This window comes from Alosa alosa, chromosome 2 (genome assembly GCF_017589495.1).
Source record: "Alosa alosa isolate M-15738 ecotype Scorff River chromosome 2, AALO_Geno_1.1, whole genome shotgun sequence".
NCBI classification, from domain to species: Eukaryota; Metazoa; Chordata; class Actinopteri; order Clupeiformes; family Clupeidae; genus Alosa; species Alosa alosa.
The window spans coordinates 1,364,055-1,390,544 of NC_063190.1; the positions used below are offsets into that span (position 1 = coordinate 1,364,055).

General features: G+C 39.1%; 2 protein-coding genes across 2 annotated transcripts in view; both read right to left on the bottom strand.

Annotated features, from left to right (window-relative positions):
• Nucleotides 1-8,443, bottom strand: part of igsf5a (immunoglobulin superfamily, member 5a) — an 88,791-nt gene extending 80,348 nt beyond the window's left edge. The window contains exons 1-2 of the mRNA XM_048237730.1: nucleotides 8,392-8,443; nucleotides 7,229-7,280 (exon numbers count right to left, since the gene is read on the bottom strand). Coding sequence (XP_048093687.1) covers nucleotides 7,229-7,268 — 40 coding nt within the window. The 5' untranslated portion in view covers nucleotides 7,269-7,280; nucleotides 8,392-8,443. The remainder of the gene's footprint in view (nucleotides 1-7,228; nucleotides 7,281-8,391) is intronic.
• Nucleotides 8,444-11,890: 3,447 nt separating this feature from the next.
• On the bottom strand, nucleotides 11,891-16,888 carry LOC125291336. Its single transcript, XM_048238046.1, has 4 exons — nucleotides 14,877-16,888; nucleotides 14,496-14,723; nucleotides 14,167-14,311; nucleotides 11,891-12,685 (listed from the first exon to the last, which is right to left on the bottom strand). The coding sequence occupies exons 1-4, from the start codon at nucleotides 15,143-15,145 to the stop codon at nucleotides 11,891-11,893; spliced, it is 1,437 nt and encodes a 478-aa protein (XP_048094003.1). The 5' UTR covers nucleotides 15,146-16,888.
• Between the last annotated feature and the right edge of the window lie 9,602 nt (nucleotides 16,889-26,490).

Below are 26,490 nucleotides of genomic sequence, written 5' to 3' on the forward strand. Positions count from 1 at the left end.
AAATCTTCACATCTAGCTGTTAGGTTCATCTCTCGGTGTAACAGATAACGTATAGCCAGAGCCCGTCTACGGAGAGCCTGGCCACTCCGTATTAAAGTGGAAATGAAGCAGTGAGAACTGTGACCATTTTTTGGTTGCTTTTTCATTTTTGAAGATACATGGATTTTCATTAAACCCGATATTCAAGTAGTTTCACTGGAAAATGACATGTCAATAACGACTTTCGGCACTAGGGCGCGGCCATGTTTTAAAAATGCAGGCGCTACATCATCAGAATGGTTAGCGTTTGTTCGTGGATGTTTTATCCATTAGCGGACGTTCACTTTATTTCAATATGCCTACGCAAATTATGTTGATGTTTGTTTTTGTGTTTGTACAAGAACAAGGGCCGCTGTAATGTAGCCTGTAGGCCTATCAGAGACATTACTTAATTCAGTTGCAATAATGTGTTTGGATGTTCTCGCACAACTTGATAACCGCGACCTGAAAATTTGCATCATTGATGAATTGGTGAATAAACTCGGGGGAGCGAACTTCTCATGTGTGAGTAAGATGTTTCTTTTTGTGATTGAGTAGTATCGATGATTGCATTTGTTTCGCTCAAGTAGTTGTGGAAACTATTTGCAGAGACTTGCGAACCTGGTGAGAACCTGTTGTGGGTACGCTAGCCTACGTCTGACTTGTGTAGGCTACTCTAGTAGCCTAGGTCTGTGATTGTGACAGGCATGGTTTTGTGGGTAGATGTTGTTTATGGACTGTAGGCTAGGCGTCTGAGTTTTTATTTGTTTATGTAAGCTGACATAAAATAACAAGCTGTTCACTTTAAGTAAATAAATGCACGGATGTGCCGCTTGTAGCAACCATAGATTTTAGGGTTCATGCTATGCTAGTTACAGTATGTGCTTGTTATGTTATGCTATGCTAGTACTGTATCGCAGCTTCTACCATGATAATGCATTGCAGAACAACAGTATGGGTGTAAAAATTAGTGTAGTCTCAGGTGATCAGTACGTGTAGTCCCCTAGCCTACCCCCTCCGCACAACCTATCAAGAGTGTGTTAGTTGGTTAACTGCTGTTTTTTGGGCGTTCCAGTGTTTCAGCTCGGATGTCCCTCAGCGACCGCATTGCGACCTCCAACGTCTCGCTTTAATGATAGCATTTGGCACGTAGGATTGGACGTGTTATATCTGTTATTTTGGATGAGATGTCCCAGGTTCATTTCCTGGCAGCAGACACTCTCCATGTGTGCCATGTCAGTGAACATAGGGACACAACCCCCACATAAGCACCACCGATGGTTTTCTGTGCGCTCAGATACACCTCTCTCTCGATCATCTATTTCTCCTCCATAGTCAGGCTCTGTGGGGGGCACTAAAACTCCCACTGCTCCTACTGGCTCAAAAGCATAGGCAATTGGATTGCTGTCCTCATTGGTGGGTCTATCCCATTCGTCCATATCCATTTTGTTGAGGCAGTAAGCTAACTGTGAGGCTACGACAGCCGCTGTGTAAACAGCATAGAATGTTGTACCAACCATTCTTGTGATGTCATCATTTTCTGAAAACAAAGATGGTAGCACAGCTGAAATTAATGCAACTTGTTTGTGCTTTATTCTGAATAACGGGTCATATTTCTGACTTTATTTGTATTTATGGTATATTTAAATATTTAACTAGTGCTATAGACACCTGTTTTATTTGACTGCTTCATTTCCACTTTAAGTCCCATTGTACCGAATTTTGGTAGCAGTTCCACCAGATTTCCACTGGGGGCGATCGCCATGAGTGCAGAATGAATGACAGTCAATGGAGCTAGACGGCTAAATTTGTCTCTTTCACCTAATTGTCGTTGACAAATCTCAGATTTGATTGTAGTTTATATAACTTCAACATGGGTTATAGGTCAAAAGTTGAATGAACGAGTACTTATGTCCTTTAGATTTCTTACAGTTTGGGTCGTTGTTGCCCATAACACACTAGCATTGTGCTAATGAGTGACGTCATTGACACGTTATTGACTTTAAAACATATAATACTCCACCAAGCGTATTTTCTTTGCCTCCCCTTTCGAATACAATATTCAAATTACTTTTAAAAAAATTATATCCCGAGAAAAGTGGATTTTGAGGGGTACAGCTCCATAGACCTCCATGCATTCTGCACTCGTGGACGAGCGCCCTCATGTGGAACCACAGAAGGAACTGCAACCAGTTCAGAAACCGGAAGTTTTCCGAGAGTGGCAGGTCTCCCTTTATTAGATATTCTCTGGTATAGCTCTCTCGTACCTTCTCTTCGGCAGCACTTATACGATCTTCCGCCTCCTTGGTTCTTTTCTCTAGCTTTGTCATTTCACCTTTCAGTTCTTCCATTGATGTTTCCAGTTTCATAAGGCATAATTTAGTCTGATTATGTCCTTCCCGGTTTTCTGACCTTAGCTTTTCTAGCTCGGCTAGTATTTTGGATACTGGGCTAGCACTATCGTTACCCGCATTTTGATTTAATTTCAAATTATCATTCTTCTCTTTCGAAGCATCTTGTTTAGTCGCAGGTCTATTTCTTGAAAATGTTGCCATTGTCAATTTGTGATGAAATGCCGAGTTTTAAGAAGTTTGTTAGGTTATTTAGTATTTGGTTGGACGGAGCTCAACTTTTAGGTTGCTGCTTAAAGCATGTCGTCACCGGAAGTCCCCTCTCAAGTTTTTTTTTTTTGTTGACGGTTGTCAGAAACAATACCTTAAAAAGATACATATCCTACATATTAAATGGAAACGAGACGTTTTAACCATAACCTAGGCTATAGCATACAACATGCATTATGCCTTGGCTTGTATGCTATGCTTAAACTGAATGTTAGCCAAATATTCTGTCTATTTTACTCTTTCAGCACAGACTTTTCAACTTCCCGTGTTTCCAACTCTCCTGAAATGAAAGCTAGCTGCTAACGTTAATGGAGGAAGTCCTGACGTTCATACTGCTGCACACAGATCATACAGGTCCTATTTGATTACATTTCTATGTATGTTAAGTGTATAGCATGAGGTACAGCTTTACTTAGTGTTCTTCATTTGCATTCATGCAAAACAACAACCAGTCATTTAAAATATAGGCTACTCCATCTCTATGTTTAATTTCAAAGGTATCCAGTATCATGACATTTGTGCTGCTGCTCTAAGCACCCTTTCCTCCGGGATCGCACAGGACCAGGATATGCATGTAAGTAGATTATTAAAGTCATAAACATACAGGTAGGCCTACTGTCTACCTTTCTATTCACACAGATACCTGCTACCCAGGATGCAAACACTGTAGTTCAGGTATGGTGTGTATGTGTGTGTGTGTGCGTGCATGTGCATATTTCACTGATGATCTTTTCTGACAGGTTGTAGATCTCGGTGATGAAACCGTATCCAAATACAATGTAAGTTTTCAGATGATGATTAAACACCATATATTACTACTTATTACATTTCTTTAACCAAATTGACCTTTACTTTAAATTGCATGTAACATTTACAGAGCAATGAGACAAAAATGAAGGAGTGTTGAAAAGTAAACTCTGATCTAAATACGATTGAAAACAGAATGAGGAGAACAATCAGTGACAGAGTGGCATTTATTCAACGCCACTCCACACAGGAAATCCTTACCAGATCCCCAGCTTTACACCACATTTGAACTGTGAGTTAACATTTGGCATTTAGTTCACTGCAAAATATTTTTCAGATGTTCTTCTGCCTAGCAATTTGTTCCCATCTTTTTAAAGGTTTTCTCTGAAATTCAGCACCTGCATAACATTGACCTAAGTACCAGGCCTGTGAGGAGACAACCTACAAATACAAAGGTATTAAGAAGTTTGATTTACACTTCATGTCATTACTGCTATAAAACTGTATGGAATTACAAGTCTGTTATTACTGCTATAAGACTTATCCAGTGTATTGTTCAAATTCAGGGCTCTGTGCAGCAGAGCGGCCATATCTGTTTGGGGACAATCCTGACAAGCTCATACGTTGTGGATAAGGTAAGAGTACCAATCATTTGACACTGTTAGAAACTTCCCCTGCCAATGGGCTTGAATATCACCAATCACCATTCTAAATACTGTTATTCTGCACTTTTCAGATATCCAAGACACCCACACCTACCCTATGCATGAGAGGCAACCCCTTCGAGGAAGACAGCACCATTACACTATGCATGAACGGACAAGACGTCGTAACACCAGAAGATGTGTCGATGGGCATTGGAGCATTGCTAGCAGTTTATTTAATTTTCAATATGGAATACCTGTCATTTCAGCAGTGCAAGGCAGGGATCAAATCAAATCAAAAGCTTTCATTAGCTGTAATTAGAATGTCCAACATTCTCCTGTAAAATATGTAATGTAAACATGTGTAAATATTGATCAGTGTCATGTATTTTATGTATGAATGTATCTATCTATTAATGTATGTATATGTTTTTTCTATTCTATTGTGTTGTTGTATTTTCTGTAACTTGCTGTGTAATAAATTCTTGAAACAATGTCATTATGGCCTATTTATGATAGCATTATACAAATTAGCAAGTAAGTAGCCTAAGTAAATAAATAAATAATAAAGGTTTTAAATAAATAAATAAATAAATAACCTAAGTAAATAAATAAATCCATAAAGGTTCTCCAGAACCTCAAAAGGTTCCTCAAGTAACCTTGAGGAAAGGTTCTTTGAAGAACCTTTTCTTGAAGGTTCCTCAGAGTACCTGTAGAGGTTCCCCCACAGTGGCAAACTGAAGAACCTCCAAAGGTTCTTCGAGGATCTTATCATTTTTACTGTGCAGAGCCGATATGGCCAGAGCTGCTGCTCTGTAAAGGTATTTCTGTCCTACCCAAATTTGTTGAACTACTTGCGAAGTAGCCTATTCATCACAGGCAGTGGCGCAAAAAGTGGGTATGCGCTTTATGCGGCGCATATGGCGCAGCTCCATGGGGGCGCCAAAGCGATGGTAAAAATAAATAAAAAATATATTTGGTATTTTCTATATGTAGCTACTGCTGTCCGTTTCTGAATCATTTCAACATTTTCTCAATGTTTTATAACATTTTAGAGGACTAACAGGCTAGAGGCGCCCTATCTCATAAGATTCCATCATAGAATTTTGACATAGAAGAGGGAGTGGGGGCGCCGTGAGCGCTGGGCAAGCAGATAGGCCTACGAGTTGCCGTCTATGGAAAAAGATGGATACAGCAAAAAAAGCTATTGGCGGCTAAAAATAGAAAAAGAAAGAGGGAAAGGAGATGGCATGTCAAGGGATGCAACAGCAGTTAAATAAGTGGCCGGTGAAAGGCAACAGGTAGGATTTAAAGTGATGACGTCTGCACTTGGAGGCTTGCAAATATGAATGTTAACAGACTAACTAGCGTTTGTTAAGCATAATGCCGATTGAAATATAGCCTATTCCATTCAGATAGGTGGCTACCATGCTCATACTGCACTTTTAATGGCCAACTGCAAACAGAAATGTCATGCTAGCAGGAACTCATTACATGTTTCCATATCCTAATAATGAAGGCTCCTTGTAATAACTTAATATTGTGTTGTCAATGTGGTGCAAACAAACAAGGCTAGAGTGCCTATCAGCCTTATCCATTGTGAGCAATAGCTGGCAAAAGGACGTTATGAGAACCGTTTAGACTCTCTTAAAGTGGCAATGCACCATTTATCAATACTTATCACGTATAACATCAAGTTAAACATCAAATTGGCAGCATTTCTTTAAAAACATATTCAATAGACACTAATGCACAGTAATAGTGTAAACTATTGGCCTTTTGTTTTGCTTTTTAGTTGTTTGTGTTTTTTTTTTTTTTGGGGGCGCCAATATTGTTGTTGCATACCCCTCAAAAATTGGTAGCTGCGCCCCTGATCACAGGTATCACATGTATCACACGAAAGAGCTTTTTCTCAGCTTTTAAACGATGTTAGTGGTTAGTTGTTGTGGTAAACGGTTCGAGAGAAAAGTAACTTTAATTTAATCATATTTTTTGCGCCCGTCTCCCTACCCATTCATCGTGAAATACTTTTCGTACTTTACCTCAACACATGACAAACCATATATCAGAATAAACGGTAGACCTTACCGAACACAAAGGTGTAAAGCATTCCCCTGTACAGTTAGCCATTCCAGAGTAATCCGGTTTTAAATTTGCAGCAATGTCTTTATGCATGTCTCCAACTTTGCGGTTCCTAATGTGTTTACATTGTTCAATAGGTCTACATGATTTTATAACAGGCCAAATACAAAACAAATGTTACAAATATCGCCTAGATATCTGTAAGCATTACAATCAGAGGATATACATACATAGGGCAGACAGACGCTCATGAGTTCATGCTTTGTTTTTTCGCTGGATTTTAGGATAGCCTATTATGGCAACTGATTGCATTCCATACAGGCAACTCTAGCAGGCATTGAATGACTGGAGGCTTTATGAATTTATAGATTCATATATGTCATAATATGCATGTGCTGTCTCTGCTATTGCTGCTTTTGATCAGTTCGATTTATTTGAAATCTCCTGTGGTGGGCTGGACATAGCATCGAAATGCCCGCCCAGATTCCCCTTTCTGCCTTGACCCATTCACACTGGTGCCGGAACGAAACAACTCAGCAAAATGTCTAGGGGGCTTGGTAGTAAATTTGGCGAGACACTTTGTCCCACCGTTCCGCCTCGGTCTATGTGAAAGGGACAGTCGTTCCGCGATTCTGGTACATAAAATCGCGGCGATTTTGCCAGTGTGAAAAGGCCTATTAACTCACATTCTGGATGCACTAAATTGCACTTGCAACTGAAAACTTTTTAAAACTTAGCTTTGCATTTCCTTCAGGAGATCCTCAAATTTGCGGCAAGGTCATATCTTCACATGCAAATTAGGTTTCTGGTAAACAGTTGCAGTTAACAATGTTACAGCAAATTTAGAGCAACGTCATATGCAAATTAGGTTTGTCACCAGGAGTTCACTGTAAGTTTGCCATTATTGGCCAAGTGTAGTGGCAAATCACTGGCCAACACATTTGCCACTAGTGGCAAACTTCTCATTGTTGCCAGAACTTTGGAAGTTTGTCTCTAGCGGCCAAGATTGGCAAACTTCGGGCAATATTTTCTAGTGAACTCATTTGTTTCCCACAAATCACCCACATGTTTGCTACAAATCTGCCGCAAACATTTAATTTTTGTAAGGGCACTTACCTATGAGTGGAATGAACAGCAGAATTTTTAAATTTCTCATGTTGCACAAATCCTTAACAGAAATGATTTATATTAGTCCTTTGATATTTGATAGAACTTCATTTCATTATGATTCTACTTTTTTCATTCCCTGGCACAAGTCACCTGATATTTTACTAATATTTTACTTCTTTCTGTGTGTGTGTTTTAAAGCCTGATATTTGTTGACAAAAACTTGCAGATCCAGAGGTTACACTAATTGGGTTTCCATTCAACTCATTTGCATATTCTTGACACATTCATGAAAATAGGCTACGTGCATGAAAGGCTTTCTGTGCACTCGTTTGTTTCCGATGGAGCCAGGTGTGTTTTAACCTGCCACTCCTGTTGTCTGCATGTGTCTACACAGACCCAATTGGGTGTTGCACTAGGGAAACAGCACGTTACAACAAAGGATGATTTGTGTGTTAAAATTGTTATTATTGGGCAAACAAGATATTCAGTGTCGGAGTGAAGATGTGAGGAGCAGAATATAACAGAAAATGCAGTCATAACACAGTTAACGCTCCACCAGAAATAATGAGCGTACAGGAAAAGCCTTTTGTGCACCTAGTCTGTTCCACTCAAGAATAGGCATTTCTGTGTGTGTATATGGGTTAAAAACAAATATTGTCCTAATCTAGAGAAGAGTTATGATCAGCTGTGGGATCAAAACGTTACGTTGTGAGGTCAAGGTTTATGGAAACGCAGGTGAAAATGCAACAAATATGAATATATGCCCATAAATGGTTTCTGTCAAGGTTTTCCATTATACCTTATGGGAATTGAGAGTTAATCCACCCTCCTCTAGCAAGTTCCGTTTTCTGCCAGGATTTCTTATTCAAATAGTTATAATTGTACATTAAAAGGTTGATTGGAAACCCAATGTTTCTGTTTCAATTTGTATTGTGTACTTGAACGTATATGGTACTTGTAGAAATAAACTAACATGTGATGACCAGACCTCATGCACCGAAACATACGTAATGCGTGAATGTGTAAAAATCAAGTGTAGTTTTAGCTTAATATTAGATTAGCTCAAACAGCTTAGAGTACATTTCTAATCATTCAAGAATTGGTTCCCCACAAAGCAAATTTGACAATTGAGGTAATTCTTTCTAATAGTATATCAAACAAGAACTTACCAAACTCTTAAATGGATAACTTGATTTCCAGTTCACGCAGACCGACACCTTATTTGGCTAAACACTTTCTGTGTAACTTCACCATGAGGACAAAGTCCAACACCCTGCCATTCATCTTATCTAACAATGTGTGTGAAGTAGCCTAGTGCCTCTCAGTATATCAGTAAAATATCTTTGCATATTGTAAGTCCCCTGTTTACACTTAGGGGATTGGCCTGGAAAGTGTCATTCATGAGTCATCTAAGGCTAAACAGATTACTTTGAAAGGTTATGACTTCATGACTTATCTGCCTTTCAAAATTAATTAGTCTAATATCTTAGACTAGTGATTTTCAACCGCTGTTCTGCGGCACACCAGTGTGTGTGAGAGATCAGGTGTACTGTGGGAAACTGTCCAATTTCACTAATCGGTCCAAAAACATTTATTATTTAGTTGTTGCAAATAGACTATGCCATTGTTGAGCATCTGTGCCTGCAATGTAGTGACTTGTTAAAGGTGACATAGAATGATTGAACGAGGTATTTATCCTTGTTCTGTGATGTGATATATAGACAACAAAATTTTGGTTGGGTCTGTAATGCCTTAGAACAGGGATGTCAAAGTCATTAGAGGGACATTAGAGGGCCAAAAAAACTAATTTGCTACAAGCCGAGGGCCGGACTGGTTCAATGTTTATTAAAATATATTAAAATGACTGCACGTAACCTATTGAACCAAGACGTGTACTGTATTTTATTTAATGATTAAATTAATAATGACTGTGACTGAAGGCCTACTTTGGGGTCATAGGGCCCACCTACAGTACATGAACCCACCCCCTCCTCCCACCCCCCATTAAATTATCATAATGATATCACAATTATTATATCACAATTATTTTTATACTATATTGCTATACATGCACTTCAAAACAGTCAATGTTTAAAGTGCTAAGATTGTTCACAAAAGTTTGTGAAAACATGCACATCAGAGTACTGCTTTACTAATGTAAAATATAATTAGGCCTACAATAGTTTCATTGTTTTTGCATGCATTTAGCATGATGCTTGCATGAGAATACTTCTCAAAACAACAGCAGTTATATGGGTGCCGTTGTTTTGGGATGTTTCCCTCATGCAAGCATCATACACTGATAGAATATTTATATGCTATTTAATTACATTTGAATTACATTTGAATGCCTGAATGTAAGGATTCAGGAGACACAATACCAGCTTGTGTGAATGGTAAATGGCGGATCAGATCATGCGTAAAATCACTGATCTGGAGATCTTTAACTAAGACTAATTAATAGCTTTTGGCTGACTTTAATACTTAATGCCAAACAGTGTTTCATATAGTCTGTGCTCTGTTTTTTATGGAAGTTGCATAAATCCACGTCGTTCTATTAAATGTCGTTTCATAATTAGCCTTCCAATAGGTTGAAGCTTAGCTTTGCTACCAACGTGCACACGCATGCATTGAATAAACGCTCATACCACGACTTAATTCTATGCCTCTATGTTTGATGACACTAAATTAACAAGTATTTCCTACTAATTGCAGAAATGATGGCCCGGGAATAATTTCACTCTGCAGACCATTGTCCACATTGCGGACCGCGGCCCATAGTTTGACAAATGGTGACCTGCATGCTGCCATATTAAGGCCTTTTTACGGTGTGTTTTAGCCGGGTTTTCGCGTGGAAGGCTCTGTAGAAATCTGGCACCCTAACGAAGTTAAACTGAAAGAGCGTGCTGTTCACAGACACCAGAATGAACGAGTTCACAGTAACGTTCATCAGGCAGTAGTAGCCTAATACAGAACGTTCAGTTCACGTTCGCTCAAAATACATATGAACGAGTGACTTTCAGGCACAACACTGGGGAGGGGGGTAGTTGAAAGTTGACATCTGCCCTGACTGAATACTGATGACGTATGAAGCCGAGGCCCACTTGCGGCGCCGCAGTGAGTTCATGGGCTACCGTTGCATTGTGGGGAATGGAGTATTGATGCGCAAAACAGCAGCCGGCGGCTGCTGCCTGCGGGCCGGTTCTAAAGGCCCATTCACACCAAAAACGATAACGATAACTATAAATAAATATCATTCTCGTTAATATGAATGACGACGTTCACACATGAACTATAACAATAACGACATGAAGAACGATATCGTTGGGGATCACTTTCAGAGCGATTTTCACAACGATAAAATGCTAATAGCCAATCAGAACCCATCGAATTTTAGCCCTCACATTTATTAACACAATGAGAGACTTTGTTTATCGTTGTTCAGTGTGAACGCTTTTATCGTTATGGTTATAGTTATAGTTATCGTTCTTGGTGTGAATGGGTCTTAATACTAATCAAATATCATCCCGGGGGCCGTAGATAATTCATTCGCGGGCCTTGACTTTGACATGTCTGTTCTAAAGAATCATTGACAATGGCATAGGATTGAGCCTCACCTTTGCACCATCCATAAGCTGGGAAAAGTGTGACTTGTCTACTGGTCCAATGGGCTGCCTGAATTCACCTTTGGCTAAGCCACACCCTAGAATGTAGATTGACCAATCACAGCGCAGCCAACAACGAGCTCCCATAGAGGTCCGACACTTTTTCACATCGCTCCATTGACTTTAACGCAGGCGTCTCATATTTTCGGTCTCGGCAGGTAGTTTGATCAAAAATATGGTTAAACGTTGTGCCTGGGGCATTTGTAATACAGATACGCGTTTCCCAGACAGGTTGGAGGGGGGTGTCCGTTTTTTCCCCTTCCCAAAACCGAAGTCAAATCCTGACAAGTGTCGTCTTTGGATTAAACTGTGTGGACGTCCTCAGTCAGCTAAACCCCTCGAGGATCAACAAGCACACTTTTGTGTGCTCTAAGGTAAATTTTGCTTTTAACCTTACTGTGAAGTTATATGATATACTAGTTAGACAATTTTATGCTGTGTTAGGTTATGATTTCGGTTCTCTACCCTAATTATTGAAGAATCAATGTGCTAGCAAGCAAGTTTAGGGATAGCTTAGCTATCACGTAAATCAGGATTGTTTTCTTTGACTAGCGGCTGGATGTTAGCTAACCGTTATTAAAGATACAAACACCTAACGTTAATGTTACAGAATCGCTGTGGTAGTTTTAAGGTGACTACCGCCAGCGTGTTGCCACAGTCCAACAATATTTTACATCACTATTTCAGCATTTTGTTAATGGAGAACCAAGTCCCGAATCCCCAAATCCAGTCCCTGCTATTCCTGGTGGAGGAAGTGCAGTCAAAAGTCGAAGACTGCCAACTAAGAGGTAAGAGATATAATTAAATAATTCAATCACAGAAAAAATATTACAGCCACAACACAGTATCAGAACAATATCAAACACTTTAATCGATTTTACATATGTATTTATTTGTATGTATCTATCTATTTACAGAGGCATCTCCACAGTATCAGGCTCATCAGTGCAGGACACCACATCAGAGGAGTTTTCCATGGTCATTGAAACAGGTAGGCTACAGTTCATGTGGACGGTTGTGGACTGTCATTGCACATTGTAGGGAGAAAGTGCTCAAAAAAGTACCAGTCAAGTTTATCTTTTATTTTCCTCCACATATCGGGATCAAAACAAATTCGCTCCAGGTGATAGTCACTTTCACATGACACAAAAAGGTCACACCATGGCATCCCAGTTATCCCCAATTGTCCCATGATTTGGAAGTAATATTCGTGAGTACGATTGAGCCTGTAGGTGTCATCGCTACCCTTTTTAAGGTACTGGCAATCGGTGTAGCTGACTTTCATTGGACATTTAATTTCGAGTAGTCCATAGGTCTCACTCTCACCACTCTGAACCCTTCTGTCAGGGGATGTACCCAAATAGGGGGCATTAGGGTTGATGACAAACCCACACACTTGCACATCATTACCAGTGATGACCGCATACTGGGCTGCAGCGGCTGGCTCAAGCTCCAGGCCTCTCTTCATGGCTTTTGCCATGATGCTCTTCTTCTTCCTCTGCATGATGATGGCAAGTTGTTCAAAGTCAGCTCTTCTAGAGATTATTCTTTTGAAGGACGATGAGGTTAGGCGAATAGAGCGGACATGATGCCAGATGTTGTTGCTACTCTGCTGTCTGGTGTTTTTCTCAAGTGCCTCTGCCTCAGCCTTTGAGACTACTATGGTACTGAACCTTTCCATTTGCACTTTATTAAGGACAGTACAGAAAGAGCCTGGCTGTGGTGGCAAAGGGAATGCTGGGAAGTCACTGGAGTTTGATAGGGAGGATGCTTGTGAAGTGTTGTCCAAAAGTGGGAGCTGTATGCATTGAAGGGGAAAAAAAACATTTATTATTTACATTACGTTTCTTGTTTTTTTTTTTTTTTTTTTTAACTAGGCCTCATTTTATTAATGTCATTGTTATGATTTACACAGAAAACCAGATTCACACAGCAGACCAGATTCCCACAGACCACATTCCCACAGAGGATCCACACCAGGATCGCACAGAGGACCAAGAAGAAATAAATCAATTAAAGAGGCAACTTGCCGATAAAGAAAAAGAAAATGCCTTGCTGAGGGAAGAGATTCAAACTCACTCATCTCACTCACTCACCCACACCACACCCACTCAAGCTCATTACCAACTCACACCAGAGACTATATCTAACTGCAATGTGCCTGAGTACTTTAAGTACAGCACAGGTTTTAGTTATGATGAGTTCAACAAGCTGTGTGCTTTTTTTAGGATACCCAGTACTGCAACGGATACACAAACACTTAGCCCTGTGACATACCACAGAGTAGATCAGCAAATCAACCTCATGCCTTTAAGACAACAGTTCCTACTTGTGCTTATGAAGCTGAGGCAAAACTTTGATCTGAAAGAGCTGGCCTTCAAATTTCAAATTCCAGAACGAACTGTTAGCACTTTATTCAATTCATGGATTGATTTCATGTATGGTAGGCTAGGCAACATGTCTATTTGGCCACACAGGGACACAATAACAGAAAACATGCCTGACAACTACAGAGCAGAGTTCCCAACAACATTTGCTATTCTTGATGGTACAGAGATTAAGACAGAAAAACCAACATCACTGTTACTTCAAAGTCAGACTTACTCAAACTACAAATCTGCCAACACACTTAAATGTCTTATTGCCTGTGATCCTCATTGGTGCCATTATCTTTGTATCCACACTTTACACGGGATCAATCTCAGACCAAGAGCTATTTAGACAATGTGGGATCAAAGATTTACTGAAAGGTCTGCTTCAGTGTGGCTATCTTAAGGCAGGTGATGGGCTCATGGTGGATAAGGGTTTTCTTATTGAGAAGGATGTAAAGGAGCTTGGGCTTAATTTGAACATTCCCCTTTGCCAAATCAAATAGTCAGATGCCAGCTACAGGCGTTGAGATGACAAAGAAAATAGCCAAACACCGAAAGTACATGTAGAAAGAGCCATAGCCAAAGTGAAGAAATTTAAAATGGTTTCTGGACGGATCCCTAATGTCAGGCTTGGAAACATAAATCAGATATGGTTCGTGGTCTGTATGCTGTCCAATTTCCAGCCGAACATTATAAAAGCATAGGATACAGCACAATGATCTGTCTACACACAGCTAAGCTCCTAAATTTGAATGTTTGTTTTTTTTAACATGGTTCATAAATCAATTATTGTGTTGTTATTGTAAATTAAATCAAATGTATGTTGGCTATGTGACTGTAATAAAATGTCTTCCTGCAAATGATAAATTAGTCATTATCTGTAACAGTTTTACATAATCTGCTTTACCTGGTAGCTCAAGCCACTTCCAAGAGGGTACTTCTCCTGACCTATCACTACATCTATCTGGGGTTTGCTTGCTATGTAGCTCATAGGTGTCCCTGTCAGCTGTCTCAATAACAACAAATCCTGATCTGTTACCTCAGAGATGGCCCTGTGAGATGGAAAAGTCACACATTTCTACGTATGTCAAGTAATCTGAAATACAAAATACATTTCTGCCTATGTCATGTGCTCTCAAACACATAGGCTACATACAATTAAGTTGGTTATGGTGGAAGGACACAATGGGATAGCCAGCCTACATGGTGTTAAAAATCAACATAGCTGTGACTCACCTGTCATTGCTGTATTGGCAGAAGATGGGTCTCCGTTTTCGCTCTGTCTTGGCCCTGGCCACAACGACTGCTGTCACAGGCTGTGGTGCTACTTTAGCACCTCTTGGCTTATGCCATTGTTGGGGTAAGCTTGTGGAGGACTGAACTGGCACAGCGTTTATGTGTTGTGCCTTGCAGAGATCCAGGGTATGGATAAGCCCAATGATGTGCGCGCAAAACCCTGTGGAGCTAACCATAACATCACCTTAAGTTAGAGTTTAAGTTGAATAGTCTACCGATTGTTGATAGCACACGCTGAATAAATACAACGTAGAACTATACGTGCGTAACGTTAGTCCGTTTGCTTCGTAATAACGATTTTATAAATGAATAGAGACGTACCCAGCTTTGCATGAACAGTGTTGCTCCTTGATATTGTCAGTCCCAGCCTCCGTCTCGATTAGTAGGATATGCGGTGGTTCATTTTTTGACTGTGACCGGTATGCTTTTGCCTCTATTTGGATGCCTTGTTGTTCTTTGCGTTTCACCTGTATGTCCTGAATATAGCCTTCGAACGCATATTGCAGACCCTTTTGTCTACTCCTATCGGACACTTTATTTGCTGCTTTATAAAAGTTTGACAAAAGTTCAGCAGGAAGAGCTGTCAGCATAAGCCATGTTGTTGATACCTAACCAGAGTCTTAGGATAACCAGTCAGAAAACCAGAGCCCAGAAGTTGTCGGACGTAGCAACAGTAACTAAGGGGGGCGGGGCTTAGCCAAAGGTGAATTTCATCTTGATATGCAGGGGTGTAGTTTTCTGCAAAATCAATCTGTAACACTGCAACAGCTTCACTTGTGTCTTTTCTCTTCTCTTGGAACATTGCACTTTGTTTTCTTTTTATATAGTGCTTAAGAAATGTAGTGGCTGAAGCCAACAGTGATGCAAGCACATCCCCCAATACTACACTCTTCATCAGTTTAACCTGAAACCCCCCTTCAGATTCCCATGAAGGCCATGTTGTTTGGGTGTTCTTGTCTTCATCTGGGATGTTGCTAATAAGGTTCTTAAGGAGAATTGCATCACAGCAGGTCTCACATCTGTTCAACATGCACACAGAGTCAGGACTGCAGACCAGAGCTCTGATAAAGGTTGAGATGCTTTGGAAGGCATGTCGAGGAATGTGTTTGTGTAAACTCTCAAGCAGCATTTGTGTGTTTTCGTGATGTTTACAGAGGCAAACATTACGAGGTGTTTCTGCTTTTGTGAAGACCTCCCCTGGCCGCAGCTCTGCAAATTTTGTTTTTCCTATCCTCCGGGTTCTAAATGCCTCTAAAATAGACATAGTTAAGTGCCTCTTTTGATATTCCTTATTAACTCCACCCTCTTTTATAACAACAGCATTTTTCTTACCAGGTGCCTGTCGAGAGATGTCATAACGCACATAAAACTCCCTGACCTTTTGTTTTATGAGCTCTGTGGTGACTAATACTTTCCTTTTTTTTCAGTGTAGCCATTGAATCCAATTGCCTCAGAAATCTTTTGCCTTTTTTTGTTTGTTTGGACTTTGAGGAAGAGCAGTAAGGACTCGTTTGACTGCTCGCCCAAGTGACTGCTTTGTCTTATATGCACACTTGGGAGACCCGGGTACAGATAAACTTTGGTTTTTAAGTCAAAGTCGTCTTTTCCTCTGTCTCTCTTGCCAGAGCCCGCATCCTTTCTTTCTCCTTACTGACATTTTGCTCTGGCCTTTCCTCTCTCTTTCTTTTCCTCTTTTTTTGTAGTTTTCATAATTTTTGTGCCTTTCCCGGAAACCTTGTTGACACTCAACATTGGACAAAACTTTTACCTGTAAATTAGACGATGTAATCAATAAGCATAGTAGCCTATTTTTAGTGTTGTAGGCCTATCAATATGGTCCACTAAGGTCCCTATGAATTACTCATGCAATAGGCATTTATATGTTGTTGTCTTACGTCCATTAGGCCCATATCTGAGCAATAATTCAACATATTATTTTTTTAAGTAGGCCTTTTAATTCATATTATTACATTAATCAGAGGTGCAAGAATAGCCGCTAGTCAGCTTAGCTGTTACTGTCAAGGTCTACTTGATATGACATATTAATATTTAACTAGATTTCAAATCGACTTCACAAATGGTAATTGTCATGATTGCTGTTTTTAATGTCATCTTACTGTTTTATCCATCTCACATTTGTGGTAGGCGTTCAGCTTTAAGATCTTCGATCAGACCTGTCAAAATACCTCAGCTTGATAGACATGTAGCGCAAGCAAATTAGGGTGCATGTTTCCAAACCAATCGGGTTCCTCGCGCATTTTGGGGATGTCTCCTAAATGAACATTTTAACAACAGTATTTTTTTGTGTACACAACTTTTTTTTCATGCTATATATATATGCAGTTAAGAACAAAATTATTCATACCCCTGACAAATATTGATGTGATGTTGATTTTCTCTTGACCAATATGTTTGTTCTGACTGAAAATGACACTGCCACATGCCAAAAGGTTGTAAGATAACATGGTAGAAACATGGAATCAAAAAAATACTTGTTTTTATATTTTTTTTGTGCAATTTTAGTAAAAATGGCAAGTCCAAAATTATTCATACCCTTTTTAAATAATCAACGGTAACACTAAAGCAAGAGGCTACACTGAGATTCTGGAGGAAAAGATCAGGCAGTGTGCCAAGAAACCTGCCCCAATAGGCATCATTGGACCATTAAACCATACAATGATCCAGAAACATACAGCTAAACAAGGCAAGAAATGGTTAACAGAGTTCAGACCTCAATCAGTCAAAAAAGTTAGCACAAGGCCAAAATGATGGCAAATATTCGTTCCTGCATCAACCTAGATTGCTGCTAAAAGGTGCAGTCTAAAATCATTGTGGAGACATGGAAAGGCTTGGTAGGTAGGCTACTATAAGAACCATTCCGAGAGCTTTGATGGTAAATAAAGATGTTTACATTGATTATTTAAAAAGGGTATGAATAATTTTGGACATGCCATTTTTCATTAAAAAAGATTAAAAAAACTATTTATTTTTTTTAATTCCATGTTTCTACCACATTGTCTTACAACCTTTTGGCATGTGGCAGTGTCATTTTCAGTCAGAACAAACATATTGGTCAAAAGAAAATCAACATTACATCAATATTTGCCAGGGGTTTGAATAATTTTGCTCTTAACTGTGTGTGTGTATATATATATATATATATATATATATATATATATATATATATATATACCACCTATATATATATATATATATATATATATATTAGGACTGTCAATTGAAAAAAATAATCTAGTTAATTACATACTCTGTGATTAATTAATCTAAATGAATCACATGCATCCATTTTTGCATGAACATATCTTAAAAACAAGTTTGGCAAATGAGTGAATCAATGAACAGCCAAACCAACATTATAGACTTTAAAGTTCAACGTCACTCTCTGTTATTATAATTTTCCCTTTGGGTCAGGCATCAGCATAGTGGCTGGTGTCCGATTTTTAGCATGATAAATGCAAATGACTGAAGTTACCACTCACTGTCAATGACATGTGCAGAGTAGGCTACCTTAACACCAAGGTAATGTGTGGAATACCACCTATGATCTATCCTTTTTTTTGGCCATTCAAACATGTAGATTTTTATTCACATAATTATTAGGTTGTTGCTTTTTCTATCCAGTAGGTGGCAGTCCAGGATAAGAAATAGCAGTTCAAGAAAATAAACTAAATAGTAGGAACAGAAATTAAAGCAGCATAGCCTACAAGTGCAAGCGGAAATGTAAATGTGAAGTTATTGGATTGGAAATAAATATAACCACCTTCTACATACTTTTGAAGACAGTTTGTTTCAAGTGTGCAACAAATGTAGTCCATTTATTAAGGGAGTTTGTCAGTTAGTTAGTCGATCATAGGGTAGGCTCAGCAAAACGGTAGCAAAGTTAACTTTGAAAAGGCTGGCGGCTAGCATTATTATCCTCAAGAGGTGTGCTAACTCGTAACCATAGACAGTAAAAGCTCGTAACTCCGGATTGTTTTGCATTGAGGTGCTACTTCAGACCTGACGATCTATATGGAAGGCAACGGAAATTCCTTACTGCAGAAATAGTAGCCTAGATTGATGCTCCGGTCAACAGGTCTTGAGGCTAATATGTTTCATTCAAAGCAGTGCTTGCTCATCTGCCTTCAGTCACGATAGCCAGACTGCTCTGGGTCAAATGCCACTATAAAAGGAGATTAATCAGCGTTACATTTTTGGAATTAATTAATCGAAATATAATCGAGTTATTTTGATAGCCCTAATGTGTGTGTGTGTGTGTGTGTATTATTGTATTAACAAACCTTGAAATTGTTTGTATCTTATAAAAAATATAGCCTAAAAAAAACTATTTTCTGCCCATACCAACTTCAGCAGTTTCAAGTTCATTGTTAACGTTACACCTGCAATGCAGCGTTATTTTGCATGGATTGCAGGGTCTTTTACCTAGTATGAGAACGGAAAAGGGATTATCATCACTGAACATGCTCCCATTTGTCGTCTGACTAAGTAGATTCTGTGATATTGTGACGGATCCTCTGATTCTGTGACGTGGTTCATTATATAGGATAGCCACTTTAATTTTGTCCATGGAGCTAACCAAAACTATTACGAAATTACCATCAATGACTGATGGCATTTCAAACTTACACCCATAGCAGCGTTATGTTCAGCAAGTAAATAGGCTCATTGTTTACTCAGCTGGTGTTGAGTAGCCTAGGCTATGGCCTTTATGACATTAAAACGCTCTTTGAAATGCTTATAGGTAGGTACAGTATTTGTGTAGGCTAACTGTGGGCATTCAGTAGGCCTAAATAACTATAATACTGCATAAGGCTATCTGTAGTGTAGGCTACTTGGACAGGAGTAGGCCCTGCGATGTTGGAATTAATTTTGAAAGTGCAGTGCAAATGATTCAGAAATAAGTATAAGTATAGTATAAGTATATATACTTTTTTGATCCCGGGAGGGAAATTTGGTCTCTGCATTTAACCCAATCGGTGAATTAGTGAAACACAAACAGCACACAGTGAACACACAGTGAGGTGAAGCACACACTAATCCCGGCGCAGTGAGCTGCCTGCTACAATGACGGCGCTCGGGGAGCAGTGAGGGGTTAGGTGCCTTGCTCAAGGGCACTTCAGCCGCGGCCCACTGGTCAGGGCTCGAACCGGCAACCCTCCGGTTACAAGTCCAGAGTGCTAACCAGTGGACCACGGCTGCCCTATAACTATGGTGTTGGATCCTGATATGGGCGATGTTAACACTTTGAGTGCCAAAAACACAATATTAAGTTTTTTGTTGCCATGCGTGGAGTCAAGTCAAGTAATTTTATTTGTTATTTGTTTATGCTTGGAGTGCCAAAAACGCACTATTGCATTTTTAGCTTTTTTAAAAAAAATTACGAAAATAAACACACCTTATGTGCAATTTTGGGAACTTGATGATGAATAGAACTGAAATAGATAACGATCGAAAACTAAACAAATACGCACAAACTCTGCTTTGGGTGGCTGCTGTTTTGGGTCGAATCAGTGACGCATGCACGTCAGATCAAAACCAGGCCATTTATTTTCGTGGGTTTATCACTAGGTGGCAGTCTCGCCAGGTATCGCTAGGTCACTTCCCGGAAACTTTACAGGCAACACTTCTCAGGTCAAACAGTGCATATTTCATAAAAGACGCTATATCTCCATTTCTAGAAAAAAACAGGAATTTTGATAGCCACTGTTAGCGTGAGATTTCTCAGGAACAGAGGCATGTCAATAAACGGTTTGTACCCACAGAGAGCTTAAAGTCTCACCTTTCAAACGAGTCATAGTATTTGTCCATAGCTTTAACATAGAATATGCTGTGGCTCTACAAATATGGTCAACAAAACAGCGCGGCATTCAAAGTGTTAAGTATAATTTTTGGATAACGCTCTTATCAATACATTACGGTAATTACGGTAAGTGTTGGTTGTTATATTTTAGGTATTACGGTTTCCCATACCTGCATATATGCCAGTTCACTTGTATGCAATGATGGTGACGGATGAACAGAGCCTTACACATGTATGGAATAAATAATTATATATAAAACAGACGCTCCGCTTATACTTTCACGTCAAGTTAAGCCTGCGCAAGTCAGTTATCGAAACGTCACCTATTACCAACCATCCCGTATTTACGACCTCTTACATGTATGCGTCACTTAATATTCATTTCTATACAAACCAAGACGGTGGATTTCTAAAGAAACACGAGCACCCACACCATAAGTGTATCTAAATTAGCTATTACCATTTTAATCTGTTGATTCATTTGACATTATTGTTTATTATTGATATCCTCCTTAATGTAGTCTTGTCCATGTTATTGTTTTTATATTATTGATTGAATGGACATTATTATTTATTATTGCTTTTTTTTTTCTTTTTCATTTTTTTTTAAGTATTTTTTTTTTTTTAAGTATATTTTTTGGGCTCTTCCCTCATTTGCATTGCTATTGATTGAATTGACATGGTTGTTTATTATTGCTTTTCTCCTTATTATAGTTTGACCAACATTCTAATCTGTTCCTTGTTAAATTTTAAGTATTATATTGTTTTTGTATTTGTATGTCGTTTTGGACAAAAGCTTCTGCCAAATTCCATAACCATACCAAAAATAAAATTTTAGCGTGGCTCGAAGAGCTGTAAATAGTGTTGTAAGGCTGCGTGTACAAATCCGCTTGGGCTGTGAGAAAGGTCGGAAATAGGCACCCAAATTGTTCAAATCTACATACCTATGGCTACTGAAAAATGTAAGGTGCATGACACACTGTAAAAGCTATTCACTCACCCATCCAAAATAGTCATCCACACACTGTAACATAGAATTTCCAGTAAGTCATTCATTTCAAAACCAGTATTTTACTTTTCCTCTGTAAGAGAACAAAGGATACTTTGTCTTTGGGATCGTGATAAGTGTTTTAAAACTTTTTCAATTTGTAAAGTATCATGTATTGATAAGAATTATCTTGAAAGCATGATTGATGGAATATTAATATGTGGTTGACTTGTTTAGGACTCAAAAAAATAAGGACTTATACTTGGCTTTAGTAAGACTTGACTTGGACTTACTTGAGACATCTCTGTCTTGACTTGGGACTTGACAGCGTTAAGACTTGAGACTTATGCCACCCATACACCAGAAGACTTTGACAAGATTTGGGAAATACTGTATTCTTGAAAGACTGGAGATAGATAGATAGATAGATAGAAGAGTTATTCAAGCTTTACAGTAATCCATCCCTGCCCCGCAGCCACCTTAATGCATTCCACCTTAAAGCGTAACTCTTGCCGAAATGCAACCTTGGGTCTTTTTGTGAATGTACCTGAGTCAAACTCATTTAAAAGCATAATTAGGACGGAAGCGCCACTTTTAAGATTGACCGTATTGTCGGTATCTTGTCAAATGGCCTTTTGAATGGGAGTGCTAGGGGCACTACTATGACCGCATCAAAATCGCTATTTTTAAAACACTAAGAAGGCTTGACACAACATGAAACTTTGCTTGAAGTATCACCAGGGTCTCTACATCAACTCGAGCATTGAGAACATTGTTTTCAGCTTTTAAACAAAAATTTGACTTGATTGATCCATTCACAAAAAGACCCTAGGTTGCATTTTGGCGAGAGTTATGCTGTAACGAAGTTGGGATAGCTATTAGGCATAGAATTAGGTGATGACCCAAACAGCCTCCGGGCATATGCATTAGCTTAGAGTATAAGGCTGAATCTGTGAATGGGCCATAGCTGTAAAAAGTTGGTTCTGAAGCCAGCAAAGTTACATTCTTTTGAATGGCAGCAAAGGCAGCCAGTCAGAGCTTGCATTTCGTAATAGGGTTGCCAGTTAAGCCCAAAAGGACGCCAAATAGGTGCAAAGCCACGCCTTCAAAATCCCCCCACCCTAACTAATAGAGGTTTTTAGGAAGCTTCTAAGGCAGACATGTGCGAATGAATTATCTATGGCCCCCGGGATGTTATTTGATTAGTATTAGAACCGGCCCGCAGGCAGCAGGCGCCGGCTGCTGTTTTGCGCATCAATACTCCATTCCCCACAATGCAACGGTAGCCCACGAACTCACTGCGGCGCCGCAAGTGGGCCTCGGCTTCATTATTCATCAGTATTTAGTCAGGGCAGATGTCAACTTTCAACTACCCCCCTCCCCAGTGTTGTGCCTGAAAGTCACTCGTTCATATGTATTTTGAGCGAACGTGAACTGAACGTTCTGTATTAGGCTACTACTGCCTGATGAACGTTACTGTGAACTCGTTCATTCTGGTGTCTGTGAACAGCACGCTCTTTCAGTTTAACTTCGTTAGGGTGCCAGATTTCTACAGAGCCTTCCACGCAAAAACCCGGCTAAAATACACCGTAAAAAGGCCTTAATATGGCAGCATGCAGGTCACCATTTGTCAAACTATGGGCCGCGGTCCGCAATGTGGACAATGGTCTGCAGAGTGAAATTATTCCCGGGCCATCGTCTGATAATTTGCGGTCAAGGAGCCGCGGACAGAAAAAGAAAAACAAACATTTCTGCAATTAGTAGGAAATACTTGTTATTTTGGTGTCATCAAACATAGAGGCATATAATTAAGTCGTGGTATGAGCGTTTATTCAATGCATGCGTGTGCACGTTGGTAGCAAAGCTAAGCTTCAACCTATTGGAAGGCTAATTATGAAACGACATTTAATAGAACGACGTGGATTGATGCAACTTCCATAAAAAACAGAGCACAGACTATATAAAACACTGTTTGGCATCAAGTATTAAAGTCAGCCAAAAGCTATTAATTAGTCTTAGTTAAAGATAGTTAAAGATCTCCAGATCAGTGATTTACGCATGATCTGATCCGCCATTTACCATTCACACAAGCTGGTATTGTGTCTCCTGAATCCTTACATTCAGGCATTCAAATTAAATGTAATTAAATAGCATATAAATATTCTATCAGTGTATGATGCTTGCATGAGGGAAACATCCCAAAACAACGGCACCCATATAACTGCTGTTGTTTTGAGAAGTATTTCTCATGCAAGCATCATGCAACAATGCAAAAACAATGAAACTATTGTAGGCCTAATTATATTTTACATTAGTAAAGCAGTACTCTGATGTGCATGTTTTCACAAACTTTTGTGAACAATCTTAGCACTTTAAACATTGACTGTTTTGAAGTGCATGTATAGCAATATAGTATAAAAATAATAATAATTGTGATATCATTATGATAATTTAATGGAGGGTGGGAGGACGGGGTGGGTTCATGTAGGTGGGCCCTATGACCCCAAAGTATGCCTTCAGTCACAGTCATTATTCATTTAATCATTAAATAAAATACAGTACACGTCTTGGTTCAATAGGTTACGTGCAGTCATTTTAATATGTTTTAATAAACATTGAACAGTCCGGCCCTAGGCTTGTAGCAAATTTGTTTTTTTGGCCCTCTAATGTATTTGACTTTGACATCCCTGCTTTAGAACATGGTAAGAAGGCTGTGTGTACATTCCTGTCAAAGGTGGTGGAGGACCTGATGGAAAAAACCCAAATGTGAGTTGTCTGCACATCTTTAGTGATGGAGCAGCATCACAGTTTAAAAACAAATTCATCTGGACCTTCATGTCCACGACTTTTAGAACAATCTTTCCAAACCGACCCACACCGAGTGAACCTGATGGGCATCTATCCCCTGAGTAAGTGCCTGCTGAAACCATTCAAATATGCCTATCTAACGTAACATGCTACTGTTTATGTGCATTATACTTAGCCTATCTTCTCCTGTCTTCTCAGTCAAACTCGGTTGGTGTCCTATCGGATCGTGCTTGAATGGGCCCTACAGGGTGAAATCTTGGGCAGAGAGCATCGGAAACCATCATGTGTTGTTGTGGCCATAAGACGAAAATATCCTTCTGAATCAGGTGTTTCACCACACAATAGCCGATAGCATTTACACTCCAAGAGCGTAAATGACATGAGAACTGTGAAGACAAGTTTCAAAATAAAAGTTATTATTACAGTGCATGAAAATGCACTGTACTGTTCTTCCTAGGCAATTTACTACAGTGCATGAAAATGCACTGTACTGTTCTTCCAAGGCAACATCAACAACTTATTATTATTCCGCTTACCACTTTTTCCGTACGCAATTTCTCTTGAACAGTTTAACTTAGAAACTTCGTTCAAACTTTGTAACGTAGGTCTTCAAACGGACCAAGCTGCTATGTCTTTTCAACTTTTATACATTTTAAACTATTAAAAGAAAAACTTTTTAAAAATCCCCTTAGACTTAACATTGCCGATTGTGACATCATAATACGGCCGTTAAGTAATTAGAATCCTATGGCAGGTGTTCAGGCCACCTGGATCAACTGCCAGTCTCAGGCTTTAAGCATACAAACTGGCCTTATTAAGACTACACAACCTGTTCAACTGCTTCCTCTGCCAAAAAACTGTTTCAAAATAAAAGTCCTCACTACAATATTTCACTGTTAAACAATTTAACCCTTTAAACTACTGAACTTTTCAACTGTTCAGCCATTGTAACTGTTACTTGTCATCAACTATGACTCCTACTCACTGTAGCTAGTTAGCTAGTTAGCATGGTTAGCATAGTTAGCATGCTAGTTAGCATTTTTAACCAAACTGCTAAAAATGATTAGCTAAGTAACATGGTTTTAAGATAGTTAGCATTGTTAGCATGCTAGTTAACATTTTTAGCAAAACTGCTAAAAATGATTAGCTAGGTTAGCAAAGTCACATGGTTAACATAATTAACATAGTTAGCATGTTTAGCAAAACTGCTAGAAAAAGTTAGTTAAGTTAGCTAAGTAGCATGATTAGCATAGTTAGCATTGCTAACATAGTTAGCATGTTTAGCAAAACTGCTAGAAAATGTTAGCTAAGTAGCATGGTTAACATATTAGCATTGCTAGCACTACTATAAAACATTAGCTAAGTAGCATGGTTAGCATAGTTAAAAATCTTAGCATAACTGCTAGCAAACATTAGAGCCATTCCAACTTTCAGTTATCGTCAAATATCTACCTATACACAGCCATTAAACTATTTGAATATCAACATTCATTAAACTTCCAATCTGTCAACAACTTTTAAACTATTTACCTTAAACTTTTAAACGGTCTACTTTTAAACTATCATTAAACTATCTATTAAACTAGCTGTCTATCAACAACTTTTAAACTATCTACTCGTGAGCTTAGAATTATAAGGTTCTATCTCCGTTTAGGGTAGTTCTGAGATTTTGAGCATCAAAGTTTTTACACCCCAGCTGGCAAAACTGTTATGTAGTATAATCTACTATTATAGCTCAACAAGACCATCACCCTACAGGTACTTTGAGGATAGAATATCAAAATCCTGGCACATTTGGAAATGGGATTTTTTTAAGATGACATTTTAAAAACTGGTCATTTATTTCATTAAACTATGTCACTTTTTTATTATTTATTATTCTGTATGTCTGTTTTGTTATGTATCTGTCTCTGCTGCCCTGGCCCTGGGTGTCTCTGCTACTGTCCCTCTCGCTGCTGCTCTGGGAGTCTCTGCCTCTCCTGGCATGGCTGCAAAAAGTAATACAGCTGAGCATCACAATAGCATTTACAGGAAAGTAACTAATGGTGAGACATACATTTTGCAGAATACTATCATCTATACCAGGACAATCTGCGTGAATTAACTGGTACTGGACCCACTGAGACACTGTTCAGGACTACTACCATCATTTTCCTTACAAAGACTGAACAGGATAAACAGTGAAATAGGCCTATTGATTAAGTACTTCTTAGTGTACACACTGACAGTGGCATGTTTGCCTACATAGTAGTGTCTGAAAACATCTGTGCAACTCGAGCATCACTGCCCATCAAACCTGCAAAAACATAACCCCAGCA